Below are 25,017 nucleotides of genomic sequence, written 5' to 3' on the forward strand. Positions count from 1 at the left end.
TGCCAAGTTTTGCTTTCTGAAATTGTTTTCCTCTGTAGAAGAGCGATTTTGAGTTTATACATTTTTGGTCAGTCTTTTGTTTGTTTAGTCAGCTAATTTCATAGCGTGTTGCTTTTCCTCCTTTTGGAGCGCTTTTCGTTTGTAGAATTTTTAGCATAGAAAGAGTAGTTAATTTCATAGCCTGTGTGCTTTTCCTCCTTGAGAATTTTATTTTGATACATTTTCATAGATCCTTAATTCATAGGATTAGAGTAGTTATTCCTTTTCCTCCTGCGGGAGCGCCTTTTGTTTTCTTTGTGTTGTCTTTGTTGTTTTGTCTTTGAACAGTCAGTGTTTCACAGCCATTGTTTTATCACACTGTCTTCAGAGAAACATTTCTGAAAATAAAACCTGTCATTACCGCTCCCTATCTGCATTTGAGTCCTCTCTTTTTGCCGAGCCTAACAAATTCCTTCTCTCCTAATTTCCTGTTTGGAAACCTGGTTCGTTGGCTGATACTAAGCAATAATTGAGCATCATGAAATAATCTTTTTTTCTTTTTTTTTTGCTTCAAATCTGTGTTTATAAAACTTTACACTTTACTTTAACTTTACAAAACCTAGAGAAGATGTTTATACGCCAACATTCCCCTCAACCTCTGCATGAGCTGTTTCACAGGGTTCTACCAACAGTGGCCAGAACCATCATTTAATTGGATAAGCATCCTGAGTTTTAAGAAATGTAAAAAAAAAAAGGATTAAAAAATGCCTATTACATATTTGCAATGCTCAATGTGACGTCTTTAAATTGTAACTATTATGTCCAAACCCTAAATATTTTAAATAGTAGTTTCAATATCACATTTGAAAGATAGAAAAGCAGCAAATGAGCACATCCACACTAAGTACCAAGAACCAGAGAATGTAGGTCAATTTTCTGCCAAATAATTGACTTATTTCAGCTGCCATTTTTTTATCCCAACAAACTTGCATCACAGTTAAATCCTGTAGGTTTTTTTTAATGAATGTCCTTCACAATTGAAAACAGGACTGATACACACAGGACTTGCATTCAGGAAACAGTGTATAGAGTATTCACACAAAAAACAAACAAACCAGCACACAAGCGTCACCCTCAAACTGTTCCGTCAGGTTGACTACTCACTCCTGAGGGTGATTTGAGCTCGGCTGATCTTCTGCTGATCCCGGGGGAACCGCTGAACACTTGCTACCGCAGGCATGTCAGTGGATACCTCAGTGCTGGGGCTGTTGCAATTTGTAGTGTGCCACTTTGCCAACCTCTCGATTATTCCAAGAGACCATGCTCATCAAGAAAAAGCTCAAGTGGGGTAGACAAACCAATGGAAAGTTATATGTGTGTGTGTGGGGGGGGCCCCTGACACACACGCTGTCAGGAGCTGACAAAAACAAGCCCATGTTAGAGTGGTGTGGTGCCCTGTTGGAGGGGGTTCTGCGCGGGGTGCTGCGCCCCTCAATGTTTAAACCATGCTTTCACCCTCCTGACCTGCCAAAACAAACTCATTCTGGCCCAAGGCAACGCAGGCTGTCTCTATGGGACGAGGATGCAGTGTCCCTCTTTGTGTCTCTACCTCTCTGTCAATCTCTCTCGGGTTTCAACCCACCCTCCCAACTAAGCTTTCACAAGATCCAGAGCCACATGGCGTGCTGCTGGCAGGGACTGTAATGACTGAAAATACATGATGATCTCAAGTTAGCAACTTTTCAAATGTCGCTGTGGAGACAAGCTGCTGCCAAGTCTGAGCCTGGCTACATGACAGGTTCAGAATTTGATTAATGTAATAATAAAGATCAAATGGTGCAAAACTGGCATAACAGCACAATTTTGTCAATACTATATATATATATATATATATATATATACATACACACAACAGAGTCCACATGTCTTGGATCAAATTGAAAATCTCTAATACTGTCAAGTTAACCTGTATATAATCAAAAAGTATGAGGATTAAGAAAATAAGAGTCAGAAGTCACAAAGAGGAGCGTTCTCAACGTCAGATCATGGCTAGGACAAAGATTCCTAAGGGGGCACAGCATGGGACTCTAAAACACTTCAGTGTTTCACATCAGTGACCACGTCATCCGAAGATCAATACAACAAGATTAGTATGAGAGACTGAAAAGTAATTAGGGCCTGAGCAGGTCTCGACCCACTTTTACTGTAACTTTCCATTCGCAAAATCACGACAAATGAAAAACTTACTTTTTCGAACGCCTCCTAGGCAATTTGACCGATTTGCACCAAACTTTGCATGAAGCATCTGTGGACACTCCTGACGAAAAGTTACCCAAAGAATTTCGATAGCCCAAAGAATACTCAAGTTACTAAATAACAACTTCCTGCAGACTTGGTTCAAAACACGAAGTGTTGCATATCTCCACATTGGTGTGGTCTATTGACATGAAAGCATTTTTGGCCCATAACTCCCACATAATATGTCGCACATTGTTAAACCTTATGTCTACGTGTTCCCTGAATTCAGCTGAATTGTGTGGTGTAGGCTACGCCCACTTTCGCTATAACTTTCCATTCGTAATATCGCGACAAATGAAAAACTTACTTTTTTCGAACTCCTCCTAGGCAATTTGACTTATTTGCACCAAACTTTGCATGAAGAATCTGTGGACCCTCCTGACAAAAAGTTATCAAAAGAATTTTTGATAATGGCTAATAGGTGGTGCTCTGGTGGCAGTCTAATTAGTGTCAATGGAATTAAATGGGGAAATCTTCATATCCTCTACAAAACTCATCGACTTTCAACCATTCCTTGTCCCTCATACTTTGAGCTAGAGACACCATTCCAACTTTAAAAGAGTCAGAAGACCTTGAACTATTGGGCACGTATTCATGTATTCTTTTACAGTTTTGAATTCATCACAGTTTTAGTTATAAGGATTTTTAGCTTGTCTTCTGATTTTATAATGGGTGTGTATTGCGTGAACTAGAGTGCGTGACAACATCGCTAGAGTGGATTAGCAGCTAGAAAAACTAGAGAAAAAATAATCTTCAGCTTGATTTGGATTCCACATGTTTTGTTTTACATAGACAATATATACATAGAAATGTAGGAAATCTTATTGGCTTTCAGCTAATGGTCTTATTTCAGATGTAGAACTCACAGTTTTGGCTATTGGAGCCCCAGAGCGACAAGCACTCCAGCAACTCCCCCGTAAGCCGCAATGTTAATTTTGAGCCTAAATTTTTTGAGGAGAGCAGACGGTACATGTTCTGTCTCTCGCTCTGGTGCCCTAATTTTTCACTCTACAGAAATAAAAAAAGACATCACAGAGTTCAGCAATGTTTCCTGTTACTCAGTTCATGAATATTTTTCCGATAAGCATTACATTTCTTTCAAGAATTGCAGGAGTTTGGGAGGCATTTCCCCATTCAGTCTTATGGAGACATTTTCAACTTTGGTTCTGCTACTGCTCCAGCATATGTGCAGCCAGGGAAACTGTTTTTACACCTTTTTAAGCTCTTTCAGCCCTCTTACTTTTCAACTTTTCTCCCAAGAGAACCAGTGTGCTTGACAGAGTGGTAGCATCAGCAAAGGTCCTGTCAAAAGAAGGCTGTCATGTACCGTCTCCGACTAGAGTTTCTTAACTGCCTCGCAGGATGAAAACATGTACCATCACTTGACGAACGGAAGAGAGAATGACACCACAGTGTTTGAACCCACTGTGAACATGGTGGTGGTCGGAAGATTGAAGTCTGAGGCTGTTTTGCCTTGTCTGGAGTTGGACCCCCGCACAGAACTGACCCCATCTAAGCTAGTGGTTTCAGACTTGGACACTACAGTGCAACCTGTTCACAGATGAAATTTGTATAGATTTAAGTGCTCAACAGTGTGTTAGGCAGTTAAAGTTAGCTCTACCTTTTCGCACATTCAAAAATTTATCAGAATCTAATCAAATAATACATAATACAATGAGAGTTAAGGGTAGACATTTACCGTGGATTAAAGGAGAACTTATTAATTTATTCAAACAAATAGACAAGGCCTGGAAAAAATATCGAGCAACTAAGGATGTCTCTGATTGGAATGCTTAGAGAGATTTGAGGAATAAATGTACAGCCAAAACAAGAAATGCCAAAAAAGCCAATTACTATAAAGACTCCATAGCAACCAACTTTAAGAACCCCAAACAGTTCTGGAAGATAATCAATAAGTAATAAATCTACAAAAAACTTCACTACTCATATTAAAATGAATAATGAAATTATTCATGATTCAATATTAATTGCTGAAGCCTTTAGTCAGCACTTCTCATTAATTGGCAATTCCTCTGTCTAGTAATCAATGCTGTGACCTCATCCTGATTAATGAAAGGTGTAGAAGCTCCTTCTCCTTCAGAACTATCACCTCAACTGAGGTGCAGTGGGTCATCGACGGCTTAAGCTCTGGTAGCAGTTGTGGTCTAGACGGGCTGGAGATTAAATTCTTTAAATTGGCTTCTCATGTTTTATCATTTCCTCTGTCTGATCTGTTTAATCTATCTCTGACTACCTGTGAAACTCCCTCATCTTGTGCCAGAGTAACCCCTCTACATAAAGGTGGTGACCCCCAAGATATTAACAACTATAGACCCATCTCAATCATCAATAGTATTGCAAAAATATTTGAAAAACTTATTTTCAGTCGATTATTTCAACCCAACTTCTCGACGACCACTGCTCTCACAAAATTCACCAATGACATACTATCCTCCTTTGATAATAATATGCCTACTGGTGCCATATTCATTGAGCTATCAAAAGCTTTCCTATGGTTGATCACTATCTCCTCCTAGACAAGCTATATGCTATTGGTCTCTCAACAGAATCAGTTTTATTTTTGATTCTTTTCTTCACAATAGAAGCCAGTGTGTCTCACGTAAGGCTCACGTAAAAAAATCTATATAAGTTCAAGTGTACGTTGTATAGGTAAAATTCACACCGCTTTACATCGCCGTCAGACCGCGCTTTCTTTTGGCACTACATTTTCTCAACCGCAGAACCCCCGTATCCCTACGCACTAGCGTAACTGGGCAACAGCTGATCTGCGAGCGGCGGAATACAAGCGCGAGGCCCAGTTGCTGGACGAGAGGTTTACTTTCGTTAAAAACAAAACTTAACTCTCCGTATCCTTTCACATTAGCGCTCATGCGAAGGGATACGGGGGTTCTGCGGTTGAGAAAATGTAGTGCCAAAAGAAAGCGCGGTCTGACGGCGACGTAAAGCGGTATTAATTTTACCTATACAACGTACACTTGACCTGATGTAAAATCTTTTACGTGAGCCTTGTTTTAGGTGGTTAATTTCGCTTTTTCGCTGGGCCCCATTCACTGCAGTACAAAGCTGAGCGTCTGGGCTGGAGCAGCTCTCTACTTCTCCAAACTGAGGCTGCGCTGATCAGTGATTATGGTAGGAAACAGATCGACTATAGATATGTACTTTATATGACCCCACTTCAAAAAACCCGAACTATCCCTTTAAAGGGCTGGTTGTAACTGTAAGACTGTATGAATGTAACTACTCCGTAAAATATTGTAACAAATAAGTGTCTCTGCATTTAATTATTATTTATTCAACTGTACAAATATTGAACAAGCATTTACATAAATGTAAACATATATTTAAGCACATTGCTCTGTAATTATAACTAGTCCCTTTAATTTATCAGGTTAAGAAACCCACCATTACTCCATCAATCACAGATCAAACTTTTCAAATTAATAACAAAGATAAGCCAAATATGATCACACACAAGTTATTACATCAACTTTGTTCAAAACATTTTTGTCACTGTTGAGTTGGGCAGAACTATGGCACACAAAATAATTCTGAGCTGCTAAAAACGTGTCACGTGTGGCATTTTAGAAAAACAAAAAGCAGAGAGCCTTGCAGAGGTAATGAGAGATGGTTTTGATTACAGTAAACATTTGAACACATACACCTGTAAACACACTGAATATGTGGCATTACTTTGGCAGCTAACAGAGCACATGAAAAAGCACCAGGAACTGAGGCTGAGATGCTTTGACAGACATGAAAGTGGGCAACATTGTCCTGTTCCAACTGGGACCTCCACAGGTGCAGTTTTCGCTGGAAAGCTGTGACCATGTTGGACTTCTGTGTGATGACTTCACTAATCCAACCAAGCCTGTTTTTCCTCCACACATTGCAGATGCACCATTGGTAGTTAACCCATCAACTTGTCCCATGGTAATGTAGTTTTACTCACGGACCTTTCCACCGCGTCAAAAATGTTCCTGCCCGTCGTCGTCGTCCCATGCATGGCAGCTACATCCAAGAGCTCGTCGCTAACAGTGAAGTCTGCCTTCACGCCTCTTATGAAAGTGGACAGATGCGCTTTATCCATGTTGTCCGCGAAAAAGCAGGTAACTGCGTGACTCTTCGGCCAGCTGTGTTGTCAGATTGTCTGCTAGTTCCTTAACTCGGTCTGCGATGGTGTTTCTTGACAAACTGATATTGTTAAAAGTCTGATTTTGGTCGGGGCACACCTGCTCACACACCATAAGCTTGCACCGCTTCACAAATGCGCTCGGGTGATTTCTTCAGCCACAATAAAGCTAGCTTTCACTGCTGCATCACTTTTAGTGGTAGCTTTGGTGAACACATTCTGCTGCAGCTGCAGTCTGCCTTTTAATTCGTGGACAACTTCTCCATCACTTCTTAGAAATCCACTTTAGTCAAACGCTGATATGGAAACACTGGGATCTCGCGGCAGGATGCAGTCTTTTCGCAGGTCACACAATGCATGTCGGGTTATCGGGTCATCGACATGCATTGTGGGAGATGTAGTTTATGGTCACTGTACACTGTAAAGCAGTGTAGACTTTTATTTTAAGACAATTGCATACCTTTTAAGCTCTCGCGGGCCACATAAAATGACGTGGCGGGCCGGATTCGGCCCGCGGGCCTTGAGTTTGACACATATGTTCTAAACCTAACATTTCACAAAACAAGCTTCTCCTGAATAAGAGAAAATCACATAGCATGTTTTTCAGCACTAGATCTGATTTACTACCCTGTAGCGCCACATTATTTAATAACGCCCCATTATGTAATAATGTAAAAACAATTCAATTCATTGTGTAATAACGCTGCATTTTTTAATAATCTGCCACATTTTGTAATAAAATTCTTGAACGCAATATGTAATAAACTTTGCCACATTTTGTAATAAGTTCTTACATATTGCGTCGCTAATTACAAAATGCAGGTGTTGCACTTTTTTTTATCAAGAAAATGTAATAATTTGGTGCATTATGTAATAAACCACCAAAATGGATGTCTTAATTAGAAAAAAACATTATACCATCAGAACGACATTGACTTTAAGCATACCAGCATAAATCGTAAATATGAATTAATTTTAAAAACTAGTAGGATGTTTTATTGGTCAAATCTAAATCAAATATAACTGAATTCATAGAGAATGTGTTTGAAAGCTCATAGAGACAAAAACTGCACTAAATGAGTGTTACTGGCACGAACATTATCGCTGCACTGAAATGTTGGAAGACGTACACACATGCAATCTGGATTATGTTATACAAATATTACACTTGATAGAAAGGAGACAAAACACGAAGACAATTATGGAACAGAAAATGTAACAAATTTTGCCTTTTATCTGTAGTTATAGGCAGTGTTGGGGAGATTTAAACTACATTTAGTTTAACTACATAGCTTAACTAAAATTTGCTGTAACTTGCTGGTAGTTAAACTACTGTATATTCATATGTTGTGCTGCGTCAAGTATTTCAACTACTTTTTGGGTCATTTTTTTGTAGTTTAACTACTCAATTTACAAACTACAATTTTGGCCAATAACATGAAATATGTTTTTTATATAAAAAAGACCTATAAAATATATATTTGATTTTATTTTTCTTTGAAAAAAGGCATGAAACATGACATGTCACAATGTCATGACATGCTAAGCCAACGCTGCCTCTGATTGGCTTGCCCTGGCAGCTCTCAAATGCTTCACAGAGTGGGTGGGTCTTTGTGCCAAGGAAGGCAGTGCTCATGTGGCACAAGCACGTCGTGGACAACCCTCCTGTTACCCCCGATGGCCCCGAACGCGCCATCCCAACCATGGCCATATTTGAGCATGTATATGTTGGATATAGATGCATCTACAGACACAACCTACCTGTTCACGTGTTCGTGCCTAAGAGTTAGTGCCTCTGAAGGTCCTGTGATGTTGACCAAAAATGTCAGCTTTTGTTCTGTGGTGAATAAAATTTGAGTTTAGAGGCATATTTCTGCTGGCATGTGAATTTTTTGTGGGCTGTTTAATGTACACCATATGTTGACTTATTTAATGCTGGGTTAAATGAGTATAATGTTAGGATTTATACATTTTCATTATGCCCCACCGACCACTTAGCATGTCCCCCTATGACCCCTATGACCCTGGCCTACTAAATACTGCCCGTGACTCCCCTTAACAAACCTACACACACATCTTTCATTGCTCATTACATTATGACGTCTGCCACACTTATAGATTGTCTTTTTCCATCTTTTCCTATTATCTCACATTATTAAAAGAGTTGCACATATCCTGTTGACAAATGAGATGGTCAGAAGCATTAGTCTCTTTTATGAGGGGCTAATACATGGAGAACAAAGCCAGGGTATGAGAGAGAACACATTCACCTTTCACTTATCACTTTCACACACGAAGAGGCCTCGAAGGCCAGCGATATCACCTCCCAAATCCCTTGTGCGTATGCGACAGTGAAGGCACCATAAACAAAGGCAGATAGCGGGGAACAGGCAGTTGAGGCCAGGAACATTTTGTTTTCTTCAGCAGGTTGACGTCTTCAGGAATCATGGTTCGTGTGCTGAGAAACTGGGACGAGTTTGTGCACCACCGATGGGAGGGCTAAAGTCTAAACCACGGTTTCTCCCCACCTTTTTTACTTGATTGTCCAATAATAGTATTCACCCTATCTATATGATTGACCAATGACAATTCAACACATACATTGTGACAGCAATATTTAATGTATTACATGCCGAAATTCTGCATCTTTTTCTGGGCGACTGGTCGCAGTTAACAGCGTTGCTGCTTAGGGCTCTGCTGCCTGCGATTTTTCAAACAGAGAAAGTCCTTGATGAAGCTTTTTGCTTAGCAATACAATTCTTCTTATTAAATAGTTAACAGTACGTCGTAGTCTGTCTTCTCTATTGGTCTGTCTACTTTCACCTCACAAACAAACGAACACGCCTGACAAATTTGGTGACCCCGACGTGATTTGACGTGAACTGAAGAAGAAGAGGCGAACAGACCAGATCGGGACCGGACCAACCGCATCCCTGCTGGGACCGGAGGCCGGAGGCCAGACTACTTGGCACTCACTGGGCGCCCTCTCTCAAAAGGTAAGCAGAAACCTGTTGTTACAATAACCGAATTCTGTGAATTGACTATATCCAAATTTATGTGAGTGAGGAGGAGGTAAGGTTGCCTGCCACTAAAAATACTGATTTGACCAATAAGTTAAAAACAAATAGATAATTAAATATTATAAATCCTCTCAAGAATTGTATCATTAACTGTTTACTCATTTATTGATATTTAACTGGGGGCATAGTGAGAAGGTCCCAGAGCAATTCACGCTCTAAAGCAATAAACTGGGGGCATAGTGAGAAGGTCCCAGAGCAATTAACGCTCAAAAGCAATAAACTGGGGGCATAGCGGGAAGGTCCCTGAGCAAATTGAGGCTCAAAAGCAATACATTGGGGGCATAGCGAGAAGGTCCATGAGCGTAGACTCTAAAGCAATATTACATTTTATATGTTCGTATATATTCAATGGTTCTATGGGTGTCACTGATTATTGATGTTTCTGTGTTATTGCTGTGTTGGAGTGTTGAAAACTTACTGAGGAAGGTCTCAGTTTTGCTTTGTGAACTGGTGATAAAATTGCTGGTGAATTTAAGGAGTGTTGAAAGTGAAGAGAAGTCACAACAGTGTCGAGATTCTGAAAAACTGGTGTCAAGGTGGGAGAGATCAACAGGGTGACCCTGAAGGTGTCAGCAGAAATGTTCGTGTGCTGCTACGGTGAAAACATACACGGTATCTCCCACCAAAAGGCTTGTTGCTCGGGTGAACTCCATACAAACCGGCTGGCCACTGTTCAAAGAATCTATAAGGTCAGTTGTTCGGGTGAATTCCATAAAAACTGACTGGCTGTTGTGGACGAAAAGCCCCCTGCTAAGAACCCAGTTCTAAACTCCACTGGGGTGCAATGTAAAGCTCTTATTTTGAAGACAAATTCGACCTGCTTCACTGTTCACGCCCAACTTCATGCTTCACGTCACGTCACATGTTTACGCCTACCCCAGTGGCGGCCAAGTGGCGGCTTTTTGGAAAAGAAGGAATATTACATCTCCCTTTTAGATAGACAAGGCGGCACATTGCCGCCTTCACCTTGCTGCAAATGTGCTGCCTTTTCTATCTAAAAGGGGCTCCTGTCTGTTTGTCTGTCACTCAAACCATCAGACACAAATCAAATTAAATCTTCGTGTCACTGTTTTGTAGCATAAATTGTGATCCAGATATAGATTTAGAAGCTGTGTTCATGAAATAACCAAAGCCAGAACACAACAGGTAGAGTGTCAGAATGAAAAGTTTCACCTTATAACGTGATCAGCTGGAGGGACACCTAGGGCTCCACGGGCCCAACGTCACGCTGCGGCCTCAAATCAGACGCTTGGATCAATGACAGTATAAATATGTCAATGAAACTGAGACTATCCAGGTGGATTCATGGATTCACTTCCGCCGCTCCACCCGAGACCAACTTATCACTTTATAATGTGAAACTTATCATGTTTTATTTTCATTTTTTCTGGTATGGCAGCAATACCCTTCGGTACTTCCGTATATAAGTCTTCGACAGTAAATAATTTCAAATGTATTGAGCAAGCTCATATTTATTGTGAGGGTTTGTTTTACATATCCTATTACTACAGATCAAGGGCAAAATGTGTCACATTTTCTGTTCCATATTTGTTTTCGTGTTTTGTCTGCTTTCTATCACGTATAATATATGCATAACATAGTCCAGATTGCATGTGTGTCTGTCTTCCAACATTTCAGTGCAGCGATAATGTTCGTGCCAGTAACACTCATTAGGGGAACTTTTTGTCTCTATGAGATTTCAGATACATTCTCTATGAATTCAGTTATATTTGATTTAGATTTGACCAATGAAACATCCTACTAGTTTTTAAAATCAATTCATATTTACGATTCATGCTGGTATGCTTTAAGTCAATGTCGTTCTGATGGTATAATGTTTTTTTTAATTAAGACATCCATTTTGGTGGTTATTACATAATGCACCAAATTATCACATTTTCTTGATAAAAAAAGTGCAACACCTGCATTTTGTAATTACTGACACAATATGTAAGAACTTATTACAAAATGTGGCCAAGTTTATTACATATTGCGTTCACGAATTCTATTACCAAATGTGGAAGATTGTTACAAAATGCGGCATTATTACACAATGAATTGAAATGTTTTACATTATTACATAATGGGATGTTATTACATAATGTGGCGCTACATACCCAAAGACTGGTCCTTAAATTTTCTTGTTGGTGCACCACTAGAAAATGTAGTTGAATTTAAATACTTGGGCCTCTGGCTTGACTCTCAGTTATCATTCAAACCACACATTGACTCAATTACAAAGACAATTTACTGTCGCTTGAAATTACTGTATCGTTCCATTGATTGTTTCACACTACAGGTCTGGAAAACAGTTGCTGCATGCTTTTATTTTAATTATATATCAAGTTTTGCTCATGATCACTTCTCTTTTTATTAAAAAAAATATTTGATCATATTTAATCTAAACAGAACTAAAGAACCTGTACAGTTTCACCTGCTCTGTGCATGTGTTAGTGTGTGTGTGTGTGTGCATGCGTGTGTCTGTAAGCGAGAGAGAGCCAAAGAAATATAGGCACACAGACAGAAGAACAGAAGCCAACATAAATATTAAGCTCCAGGGGTGCTGTACTTCATCCCTTCCCACCGATAGATGAGGCAATCTGCTCTCGTTCCTCCTGCAGCCTATTCAACACCAAGAGCATTCATAAGCAGTGAGCACTTGCAGTCACTGCACGTCCAATAGGACCATACGGGTCAGGCTGGGACAGCGTTGTTTGTCTGACTCTATCCAACAACGCTCAAGGACTCAGGGTGACATGATTATTAATGTCAATATTATCATTCTGTAACATGAAACTTAGACAACTCTGTCTAGAACTCCTTTCCTTGAAGAGATAGGAGTTAGGCTTGTGCACATTTATGCACAAGTCTATTCATCAATCCACTTCTACCTTTTCTACCTCTCACAGCTCAGTCCACTTTTCCATCTGTGACTGTTCCTGTTCTTCACCTCAGGTCTCTTCTCTCTACCTCCCTGTCCTGAACTGATCAGAGTAGATTACCGGCCAGACCACAACACAGACAGACGCCGACGGCCTGTGACCCATCTCTCCCTCTCCTAAACCAGGCCCCCTATCCTGCTCTGCTTTAGCCTTTTTAGGAGAAAAGAGAAACACAGATAAACACTGTGTGTGCAAGTGGATCTCCGCATGTCTGTGTATGAGCTCAGAGCTCTGAAACAACGTCACTTTACCCCGAGTCAGACAAAGTGACTCTGCTCTACTTCTGACTCCACACATAGCAATGAAGTGAAGATGCAGCTAGTTTCAGTGATCTAAGACCATGTGATGAAACTGGTGTGTATGCTGTACCAAAAGTCTTTTTACACACACTGTAAGAGACTTATCAGAGCTATGAGTGTGTAGGTCCTTCACATGTCAGCAGTGGCCACATCCACTCACTTCCCTAAGATGAAAAGTATTCTGTGAAACATAATTCTAAAGTGTGGTGACAGCTTGTTTTCTGTGTCAAACACACACCAACAACAACACAGAAATAGCAAACTTGTACTTTTTTCTCTCCTGTGGATCCTGAAGAAAATCAAATGGCCCTTATTTGGTTGTCCAGGTCAAAAGTTAACTTCAAAGACAGAAAGACAGATTAACAGCAGAGTTAAGTCCACATTCAAAGGGCCCTTATGTGAGTAAGAAATCAATTTTATCCACAAGTTGACTAAGATGAACATTTGGTTTCTGTTATTTGTGCATCTGTAGCATTTCTTCAATTGACCTCAGAAAGCACATATACAATACACATGATTTCCACAGCCAGTGACAGATTTACACTGCAGTGCTGAGCATAGAGCAATGTGAATCAGATGGAAACACTGTGGGGGGCCTTGAGGGTGGCTCAGATGTGCCACAAGATCTGTTCATTTGCACTTTGTTACTATCCATTTCACCACATACAGACAAGGCAACGTTTACACAAACTACATTTTCACATTAAGTCTGATGCTCCTTCAAACACATCAGAAAAAAACTTCTTTCACTTTCAGGTGCCATGGACGGCTGCCTCGGTGCTTCGCTCCTCTGAACACTTGACACTCCTCTGAACACTTGACACTTTCAGTGTTTCCTCTACATTCATTTAGGAGTGGCGGCCCGTTAATTACTCACGAGAGCGCGGCCTTGAAAGTGACATCACGTCAAGCACCCAGGCACCAGGTCGGAGAATCAGAGGAGTGTCATCTTGAAAATAGGGCAACGACTCACCGGAGAAAAGGTAGACTTATTAGCTTAAGAAAACTTATAATAGATTTTATAAGTTCAATAGACATTTGCAAAATATTGATGGCCAGCTAAGGTTACGTAACATATCGGTAGCTTAATTAATTGGGTCCGGTGCCAACTCAACTCAGTGTCGCTAACGTGAGTAAGCTAACTGATAGCATTAAGCAAATATATACACGCCATGATGTAACTGCTTACTGCATTTTCAGATGAGCTTGTTCAAATATTTCTCAAAGAAGAGAAAGACACCTGATGAAGATGACGCTAGTCAGGTATCATTAGCCTTTTACTGACTCAAATGATGATGGTTAGGTAAAAAATTGTCTTCACACTTGTAATCAGATGTGATGTGAGTGTAAATTATCTAACGTTAATGTTTTATGTAATCGTATAAGACAAGTAACATTAGACAGGGAGGAGCAGTGGAACAAAGTGAAGGAGAGCAGAGTACAGCAGGGGGAGAGCCGAGTGAAGGAGCAGGAGAGCAAAGTGATGGTGCAGGAGAGAGAGATGAGAGTAGGGGAGAAAAACCTAAAGGGAAGCACAGGCTATCAGGCTGGGACCCTAAATTAAATTAAATTAAAATTATTTTTTTATTTTTATTTTATTTTATTGTTGTATTTTTTGTTATTTTTTGTTTTTACATTCAGCCTTTAAAAAGCCATTTTCCATGCCAGCCATTCAATAAAAAGGGGGATTATGCTGGGCATAAAAGTAAAATCTGCAGTCAAGTGTCATTTGTTTACGCCACCATGGCTCCCCGGAGAGCCTGCCCCCGCTGCTGAAAAAAATCCTAGAGGAAACACTGACTTTACTTTCTTATTTACTTATTTAATTTTTTATACCATTCTTTTGTTCTTCTACTTGAATGTTTGTTATGTTATGTTTGAGTTTATGTTCATGTTTACGTCTGTACATTGTGAGAGAAGGAAAAAAAACAAAGTCAAATTCCTTGTATGTGTTCACATACTTGGCCAATAAAGCTGACTCTGATTCTGATTCTGATTTCACTAAAACGTCTCCATCCTCTGTTTCTGTTATTTTTGCATCTGTAGCATTTCTTCAATTGACCTCAGAAAACACATATACAATACACATGATTTCCACAGCCAGTGACAGATTTACACTTCAGTGCTGAGCATAGAGCAATGTGAATCAGATGGAAACACAGTGGGGGGCCTTGAGGGTGGCTCAGATGTGCCACAAGATCTGTTCATTTGCACTTTGTTACTATCCATTTCACCACATACAGACAAGGCAACGTTTACTCAAACAAAATTTTCACACTGAGTCTGATGCTCCTTCAAACACATCAGAAAAAAACTTATTTCACTTTCAGGCACCATGGGTGGCTGCCTCGGTGCTTCGCTCCGTCCTCTGAACACTTGACACTCCTCTGAACACTTGACACTTTACTTTGTTATTTACTTATTCAATTTTTTAAACCATTCTTTTGTTCTTCTAGTTGAATGTATGTTATGTTATGTTTAAGTTTATGTTCATGTTTACGTCTAGGGATGTAACGGTTACCGGTGTCACAGTAAACCATGGTAAAATTCCCGACGGTGATGGTTACCGTTTAAGTTTTAATTACCATTGTAACCGCCGCGGTTGTTAACCACTGTGTGGAAAACTTGCAGCGCATGCGCAGCGTGCAACGTGCAACGTGCGCTTGTTATGTAGTGAAGAAGACACGGCGGAGGGAGGACGCGATAGTAGCGGTCCTCACAGCATTTTTCCGCCTTTAAAGAGAACCAAATCTGCAGTCTGGGCGTATTTTGGTTATTATAAGAATGCTCAGGGACAGCTGGACGAGGATGGCAGCCCTGTCTGCAGGAGCTGCGAGAAGAAAGTTGTTGCGAGGGGTGGCAACACCTCCAATTTACATACTTTCACTTTACGACCATCACCCGCAACTGTTCAGCAAATGCAAGGTAAATTAACCTCAAGCTTGTGTGCGTGATGTATGTGCATGTCGAGTTTTCTGTCTAATTTGCTGTTGTCACTAATGTAATTAGTGTACTAATGTGCTTTGGTTGCTATGGCGCCGTATAAGGTGGCAGCCTGTAACAGCAGCTCCCGTGGGTTTTCAAGTTTTTTCATAGTTTTTGTTGTATCTCTGTTCTGATTCTCGCTGAACTTTGGCGGCTCTTCTCCGGAGACTGAGAGAGGACGAACACCTTTCTTTTTTTCTTTTTTGGACTTTTGTGGCACTTTTTAGTGATGTTTTTGCTAGCCCTAGCAACGGAGGTTCAGGAGCGCATCATTGAGCGCATTGTTTACACACGCGACCAGCTGATTGCGCTGTGTGAACCTGCACTGCTACCCGGAGCCAGGCCTGAGGTCCTGAAGGAGCTGCGGAGGAGACGCCGTGGCTGCAGAGCCGGAGTGAAATGGAGGGTGAAGAAGAGGAGACACAGACCGGCTGTACCGGCGATCGTCATGGGGAACGTGAGGTCTCTGGGGAACAAGACGGACAAGCTCGCCGCGCTGATAAAGGCTCAGAGGGAATATCGTGAGTGCAGTGTGTTGTGTTTCACGGAGACATGGCTTCACTCAAACATCCCGGACCACAGCGTGGCGATTCCCGGCTTCAGCACTGTTCGGGCGGACAGGGACGTGATAAGCAGCGGAAAGAAGAAAGGAGGAGGGATTGCACTGTATGTGAGTGAGAGGTGGTGTAATCCCGGACATGTTCACATGAAGAAACGTCTCTGTACCCCGGACATTGAACTGTTGACTGTGGGGATGAGGCCTTATTATTCCACGAATTCACGTCCGCCATCATTATCGGTGTGTACGTTCCTCCTTCAGCTGATGCAGCGCTGGCCTGTGACGTCATCCACTCCGCTGTTGCCCAGATACAGACGCAGCATCCTAACGCATTTATTGTCATCACTGGGGATTTTAATCACGTCTCACTGGACAAAACCCTCCCAACATTTCACGAGTATGTTGACTGCCCCACCAGAGACTGTAACACACTGGATCTGTTGTATGTAAATGCTAAGGATGCATACAGTCCCACAGCCCTCCCCCCGCTTGGAAGATCTGACCACAACCTGGTTCTGCAGACCCCTAAGTATATGCCTCTTGTTCAGCAGCAGCCTGTCCACACTAGGAGCGTGAGGAGGTGGACTCAGGAGGCTGCTGACGCACTACAGGACTGCTTTGAGTCGACAGACTGGGATGCACTTGTTGAGCCACATGGAGAGGATCTTGACAGCATGACCGACTGCATCACTGAATACATCAGGTTCTGTGAACACACCACCATGCCAACCCGGACTGTACGCTGCTTCCCTAATAATAAGTCGTGGATCACCACTGACCTGAAAGTCCTTCTTAACAAGAAGAAGAGGGCGTTCAGGTCTGGAGACAGGGAAGAACTGAGGAGAGTGCAGCATGAACTCAGGGATACTGCATACTGACTACCTGACAGGCAGGCCACAGTTTGTCCGTATGGGCAGTGTTCTGTCTGATGCGGTGGTTAGTGATACAGGAGCTCCACAGGGGACTGTACTGTCTCCTTTCCTGTTCACCTTATACACCACTGACTTTCAGTACAACACCGGGTCGTGTCTCCTGCAGAAGTTTTCTGACAACTCGGCTGTTGTTGGGTGTATAAGTGAGGGACAGGAGGAGGAGTACAGGGCACTGGTAGACAACTTTGTGGAGTGGACTGGACAGAATCACCTGCGGCTGAACATCAGCAAGACCAGAGAGATGGTGATAGATTTCAGGAAGAAGAGGAAGACGGCTTTCCAACCTCTGTGCATTCTGGGAAGGGATGTGGAGGCAGTGGAGGATTACAAGTACCTGGGTGTTACCATCAACCACAGACTGGACTGGAGATCTAACACTGAAGCTGTGTACAAGAAGGGGATGAGCAGACTTTACTTCCTGAGGAAGCTGAGATCCTTCAACGTGTGCAGCAAGATGTTGGAGATCTTTTATCAGTCTGTGGTGGCCAGTGTACTATTCTTTGCTGTGGTTTGTTGGGGAAGCAGCATCGGAGCCAGCGACACCAACAGACTCAACAAACTGATCAGGAAGGCTGGCTCTGTGATTGGCTGCAAACAGGACACTCTGGAGGCTGTGGTGGAGAGGAGGACACTGAAAAAACTGTTACCCATCATGGATAATCCTCTCCACCCTCTCCAACTCACACTGGTCAGACAGCGGAGCACCTTCTCCGGAAGGCTGCTTCAGCTTCGCTGTCGTAGCAACAGATACAGGAAATCTTTCCTACCACAATCCATCACTTTATACAACAACTCTCTCACCTCTGCCTGACAGAGAACCCTGGTCTCTCTACTGTTCTGTTGTATATATTATTATTGTTATAGTATATTTTGCATATTTTGTTTTGTTGTATATATTATTACTGTTTATTGTTTATAGCACACTGTGCACTGTATATATACACTATGTATATATTGGATTCTATTTATGTTATGTACGAAGTGTTTTATTTGCGGACCCACTGCTGCTGTAACAAAATAATTTCCCAGTCTGGGATCATTAAAGTAATTCTATCTATCTATCTATCTATCTATCTATCTATCTATCTATCTATCTATCTATCTATCTATCTATCTAAACTGACCAGATAGTGGTATAACGGAACGAAATTGATCCGTGATTTGGCACGTTATCTGAACCGCTTATTAACTGTAGATTTCACTTTTTAAAGTCGACCTAATAATTCCCCAAATATTGATGCAGAGCTGCAGTGAGGAGGATTTGACACAAACACGTACTGGGTGGATTGAGTTAGTGAATATAAACTGACTGAGATGACTGACTTTCATCTCAGCTCCGTTCACTGGAGCAGCATCTACCTGTGGCTCAGCAACCATCTGACCAATCAGATTGACCGAGTCCATTGACAACAGACGAGCAGGCAGACAGAGAGACAGACAGCCAATATATAAGTAATATCAGAAATATATAATACTTGTGGATTATTTGTAGAATAGACTGTATATAAAGAATAATATAAAATGGTGAATATAACAAGTGTCTAGATAGAAATAAGAGCCAAAATAGAGTATTCATAATTCATTTAACAACAATAATCCTTTTTGTTTTGATCTAAAAAAATTATCCAAGCTGTTCCTCACAAAAGTGATGTGATCTAAATTGTGAGTTTTGTGATCTGTTGGTTGCACCCTTAGTATTAAGTAACAGTGACAGTAATAATTAATAATGACATTTTCTATTCATTTTTTTCACAGAGAGGGTCTGCTGGCCAATCGAGTGCTGCTGCCACTACAACTCATTCTACCACTGTAACGCAGACATTAAAGGACACGTTTCAAAAACAGGCTGCTTATGTGCCCTCATCACAAAAATCCAATGACCTATTTTGCAGTTTTGATACATTCTTTTATAATTATTTAATGTTGATTTTGCAGTGTTTTGTTAAGGTTTTGGATTTGGATTATTTTAATATATAATAAATATATTTAAATATAAATCTTGATGAAATAATTTCAATTTATCAGTGTTTTTTCAACATTTTGAAGACATTTTAAAAAATACCGTGGTATAACGATAACCGTGATAATTTTGGTCACTATTACCGCGGTGTGAAATTTTCATACCGTTACTTCCCTATTTACGTCTGTACATTGTGAGCGAAGGAAAAGAGTCAAATTCCTTGTATGTGTTCACATACTTGGCCAATTAAGCTGACTCTGATTCTGATTCTGATTTCACTAAAAACACAGGCCAATGGGGACCTACAATAGGACCTACATGAGCAGCTATTTCTTTGTAATTATAGTTAATAATAGTTAATGCCTGCATTGGATCAGACATTGATTATCCAGGTTGGATATGTCATAAAATTAAAACTATTTTTCAGTCAGAGTGTGGGGGATTAAAGCATTTTTGTAATCTGGTGGTACAGCACTAAATAAAAATGTCCTTGTTCCAAGATTGCCTTGTTACAGTTATTAATCTTACATAGCCACAAATAGATAAACTACCTACAAAAACTGTGTTTAAAAAAGAAAAACAATATTAAAACTAGAACTGCAAGCAGTTATGAACGGGGGCCAAGCCCCCCCCGTGCAACTCGGACCTCACGCACCGCAGAGCCCACGGAAGTTGGCCCCAAAGGATGACGGGCTTGGGGCAAAAGTGAGGACACAGGCCAACGTCTGAGCCGTGGTATTCGCTATAATGGGAAGTGCACTGGAAGTGAAAAAGGCTGAATGTGTGCTGATTTGGATTTGTTGTAATAAGCCACGCCCACATTGACCAGTCATGACCACCTTCAAGATATGGCCTCAGGATTGGCCCTATATCACACGACCAAATTTCGTAAAAATCGGTGTAGCCGTTCAAGAGATATAAAGTTCCCATATTTTTAGCGCCCCTTAGTGGCCCAATTCAGCTCATCCCTTCCCAGTCTCATGGCAACCAAGGATCTCAAATTTGGTGTTAATATCATTTAGTTTGACCGAGATATCAAACAGTTTAAATTTTTATAGTTAGCTACAGAAATTTGTTCGATAATAAGTTAGGCATTTTTTGACCGAGCAAAATTCTTTTGATAACTTTAGATGAGGTCCAGCTGAAGAGTGTACGTGCCAAGATTCACGCAGATCAGACAAAATCCAAAGGAGGAGTTGGAAAAAGTATGTTTTGCATATGTGGCGATTTAGCAAAGGAAATTTGCAGCAGAAGTGGTCGTGTCCTATGTCAGAAAACCAAGCTGTGTTTGGATATATGGATGTAAGGTTTGCAAATGTGTTATTTGAAATGTGGAAGTTACAGGCAAAAACGCGATTGCATCCATTATAGCGCCACCTAGTGGATTACATGTGCAATTTTTGGTATGGAAGAACTGTGTCTTATTCTATCTGTACCATATAAATTTCAAAGCTCTCAGCATAATAGTTTGGCTGAAATTAATGTTTGTTGTTTATGTTGTAATAAGCCACGCCCACATTGAGCAGTCATGACCACCTTCAATATATGGCCTCAGGATTGGCCCTACATCATACCAACCAAATTTCGTAAAAATTGTTCAAGAGATATAAACTTCCCATATTTTTAGCTCTAGAGCCGCATGCGGCTCTTTAGCGCCCCCCTGGTGGCTCCCTGGAGCCTCTTCAAAAATGTATGAAAATGGATGGGGGGATATATTTTTTGTTTTAATATGGTTTCTGTAGGAGGACAAACATTCTTAATGTTTTCCAATGCCGTAAAAATGTGCATAATAAACATTAAATTTCAACATTTCTGTCAACGAAGATTTGCGTCATAGCCTGCGACACACGTTTCAGCGCGGCGCCGTGCCAGGCAGGTGGCTGTTGTAAACAAACCGGCGGTGTGTCAAGGGCCATGGATCCCAAAGGGAAAAAGAGAAAGATAGCTGATGAGAACAGAGGATTCAAGGAATAATGGACCGAATCATTTGCTTTCATTGCCAATGCGGAAGGATTGCCTGCATGTTTGCTTTGTAATGAGAAGTTGTCAAACAATAAAAAGAAAAAGAAAAAGTGCGATTGCAGTACTTCTGGAGAAATTAGAGGAGCGCAAAGGTAGATTTAAGAAGTGGATTGCATCTCCAAACTCCACTACTGCTGCAAGTTTTGTTGCAACCCGAGAGATAATAAAGCGTGGAAAACTGTTCACGGATGGTGATTACATGAAGGATTCATTCATCAAAATATCAGAGCACCTATTTTCAGACTTCAAAAACAAAACCGAGATAATCCAGAAAATTAAAGACATGCCTCTCTCCGCAAAGACGGTGAAAGAAAGGGCCATTAAAATGGCAGGCGACATCACCAATCGGCAAATCAAGGACATTAATTCAGCTCCAGCATACTCAATTGCCTGTGATGAGTCGTGTGATGTGATCGATATCGAACAGACAGCGGGTATGTGAACTCTGATGGGCCGCAAGAAGAAATGATCGAATTAATACCACTGAAAGGCCAAACACGGGGCGAGGACATCTGATTTCTTTACAGTATTTCTATAATTTCATCAGTGCAACAAAACATAATACATTAATATTGTAATGGAAGTTAAACTTAAAGCACCAAATATCGTACAGCAGAGTAGTCACGTGGTGTGTCATTCTCTCCAGAATGCGCTGCAGGGAAAATAAACATTTAATCATGAATGCTCATTATGTATTTGTAGCCTACTTAGTCATTTTGATATTAGGCTAATATAGCTAATATACACTTACAGCCTGTGTTGCCATCATATAAGGCTTATATAATGCTTTTAATTTTTTGCAGCTCCAGACAGATTTGTTTTTTGTCTTTTTGGTCCAATATGGCTCTTTGAACATTTTGGGTTGCCGACTCATTTTGGGTAGTTTTTTGTGTCTGAGATATTCGCAGGAGTCTGGACCAACCCTCCAAATTGCACCGCCCTCCCTTGCACGGTTTAGCCTGCAGCACCACTTTTAGCCGGAGAAAAATAAAATTAAAAATCTTTACAATTACAATAGGGTTCCTAGCACCGCTGGTCCTAGTTCCCTCGGCCCCTCGGGCTTGGCCTCCTAAAAAACAAAGGACTGTTTGTAGTCAACTGGACGTGTTTCAGTATCTTAAAGATGTTTCACCTCTCATCCAAGAGGTTTCTTCAGTTCTAACTAACTGGATAGGAGCTACAGGCTTTTAAACTCTGTGTGGGAGTGTTCTCACATAGTGTGGGAGTGTCCTTACACAGGGTGGGAATGTCCTTACACAGTGTTGGAGTGTCCTTATAGAGTCTTCAAGGACACGTGTGAGCTCTGAGTTTCAGAGTTCTTAAACAGTTCTCTCAATGGACTAATCGATTATTTAACTAAATGTTGCAGCTCTAGTTTGAATAGTCACACAGTTCTACCAAGGATGAGACGTTTGTCCTCATCTGCACTCTCCCTTACAGCTAGTTACAGCACAGTTATTTCTTTCCAAGTCTTATAAATGTGTAAAAAAAAAGTTCAGTTTGCTCTCAGGCCCAGGATAAGAGGAGGGACTCACCAAGAGTAAAGAGCAGGTTACCAACACAATATAAATCAGGCCTGGAAAGAGCAGTTACTGTAAATGTGGTCATCCTGCACTATGTCTTGTTCCATTAAGCATCCTCAGCTGACTGTAGTTTGGTACCTTACAATTTATGCCAGCATTGATTATTGAGCTGCTCCTGCAGAGTGTGAACACTGTCCGCATTAAGTCACTAATATTTACTGGTACTCTAAAGCACTTTAGATAAAAGCTTCAGCAGCCAGTATAAAGCACTTTTTACACTCAGACGCTGTAAATCAACACATGTTCATGTGTTAGTGATAGAACACAATGCAAGTCTAACACATGGCAGCTTCCATATTTTCCTAATGTGGAGCATGTCAATGTAATATAGTTAAGATGTTGGCATTGAGCCAGAAAAGGTCACATGACAGCTGAAACATTTAAAGCAATATTAAAAGCTTCCGCAGAGGTCTAAAATTAGTGATCTGATGCGGTGCTCAGTTATGTGGCAGGAGTTTAGGCACCCACTGAGTGATGGAGTGAACCCCCATGTGTCAAGAGGATTGTCAGGTCCACAGATGACATCGACTGGAATAGCACTGAAAGCAGCTGTCAGGACATAAATACGGTAGCAAAACAGAGGGGTGAAAGGGGAAACCCTGTCGCCTTCCTCTGGCTTCTGTATGCAGCTGACTGCACTGCTGCAAGAAGTGAAGGACACAAGGAACAACGAAAGGAAGGCAAATGCGTGAGAATTAGACAGTTACAGACAGTACGTTTACATGCACAGCTTAGTAGGATTACAGCCATCGTTCGCCTATGCTACTTAACCAGACAACTGCAATTGTCCGAGTATACATGGCGGTGAGAAAATCGAATTATTGGTTGAAGCATGTCATACTCCGGTACGATAGGTGGCGCTGTACCCATTTCAACTAGTGGTAACAGAGCCACCTCCGGCTGACCTTTTTACGTTACCAGCAACAACAAACTCTGCCTCAGCATTCAAGAAAGATGGCTTATGAAGAGCAAGACGAAGCTACATCTTTGTACATTACATATATGGTGTACATGATAATTACCCAAACTAGATGCACAATGGCGCTCTTGTTTGCAGTTATTTTGGAGGAAAGACAATGCCACCGCCATCCTTCTACTTGCGGCTCATGGCCCCAGGAAAAAAATCTCGAGCCTGCGCAGAACGCAAATTCCGATCCGATCTGATAGAAAGTATACATGCACGAGTAAAGCGACTTTCAATCAAATAATCTAGGTGTTTTAATCCGACTATGAGAAATCCGATCCGGCAGGAACACACTGGTCCAAACGTTGGACGTCTGAAGTGTATGGAGAGACTCAGAACGAGGTTGGGAACAAATCTTTTTCGGTATGTTCAGCTGCGTTAGAAATGTTCGGAGTCGCACGGACGTTGCCTGCTCCGATCTAACATGTGGCCGTCTGAGCCATTGGATTCTCTGATTGGTGTGCTAGCAATCAGCGCAGCGTGTTGAAGGGGTGGAATCCTGTGTGCGCTTTGTTTTTCTATGCACTCCGTTCCGTCATTCCCTGTTTACATACTGGCACAAGACTAGCTGTTATGTCCGTTCAGGACAAATTAATCTGTGTTCGTTTGGTAATGCCTTGCTGCATGTTTAGTATGCAGCTGTTTTTGTCTGAAAAGTTTCGTTTTAATCGAAAGTAAAGACAGTTACGTGCATAAACTGTAGCGGTAGACTACACTACCCATAAGGCAATGCATTGGGGTATGCATTAAGTTTTGTTTTCAGTAAGTAAAGGAGTTGACGCGAGATTACTTTGGTGTCCAGTCTATTCATTATACATGGTGTCAGAACGTGGCAAAGAACGCAAATCTCCGCGATATACTTTGCTTATGACTTTAGTCGCATGTGGACAAGACAACAGTGTGATTACCTGCACAGAACAACGGTGAACGGTGTGTGCTCACGAAGGCGGGGAGAGAGCCAGTGAAGCTGCGCGAGCCGGTGAGAGGGAATCAGCAGGAGTGAGAAAAGTCTCCACAGGACGTAAAACAACGGGATAAGAAATACGTCATGGCAGTTTCAGTGCAAATAACACAGCCCGAACCGTTTGACTTTTCAAATCTGCTGACTGGCCAAGATGGGTCCGAAGATTTGAAAGGTTTCATGTTGCATCCGGATTAAAAGACCAAGACGAAGAGTATCAGGTAAATGCACTCCTGTATGCAATGGGGGATGCAGCTGACGATATCTTGAGCGTCTTGCCGATGTCAGCAGCAGATAAAAAGA

General features: G+C 41.3%; 1 protein-coding gene across 8 annotated transcripts in view; it reads right to left on the reverse strand.

Moving 5' to 3' along the window:
* Positions 1–25,017, reverse strand: part of enah (ENAH actin regulator) — a 296,947-nt gene that overhangs the window by 98,107 nt on the left and 173,823 nt on the right. The window contains exon 1 of one of the 8 annotated variants that reach the window (XM_030406063.1): positions 1,144–1,277. The exons of the other annotated variants lie outside the window; for them this stretch is intronic. Within the exon in view, the coding sequence (XP_030261923.1) occupies positions 1,144–1,219 (76 nt within the window). The 5' untranslated portion in view covers positions 1,220–1,277. Of the gene's footprint in view, positions 1–1,143; positions 1,278–25,017 lie in introns of those variants that run through there. 8 annotated transcript variants of the gene reach the window in all.

This window comes from Sparus aurata, chromosome 22, assembly GCF_900880675.1.
Source record: "Sparus aurata chromosome 22, fSpaAur1.1, whole genome shotgun sequence".
NCBI lineage: Eukaryota > Metazoa > Chordata > Actinopteri > Spariformes > Sparidae > Sparus > Sparus aurata.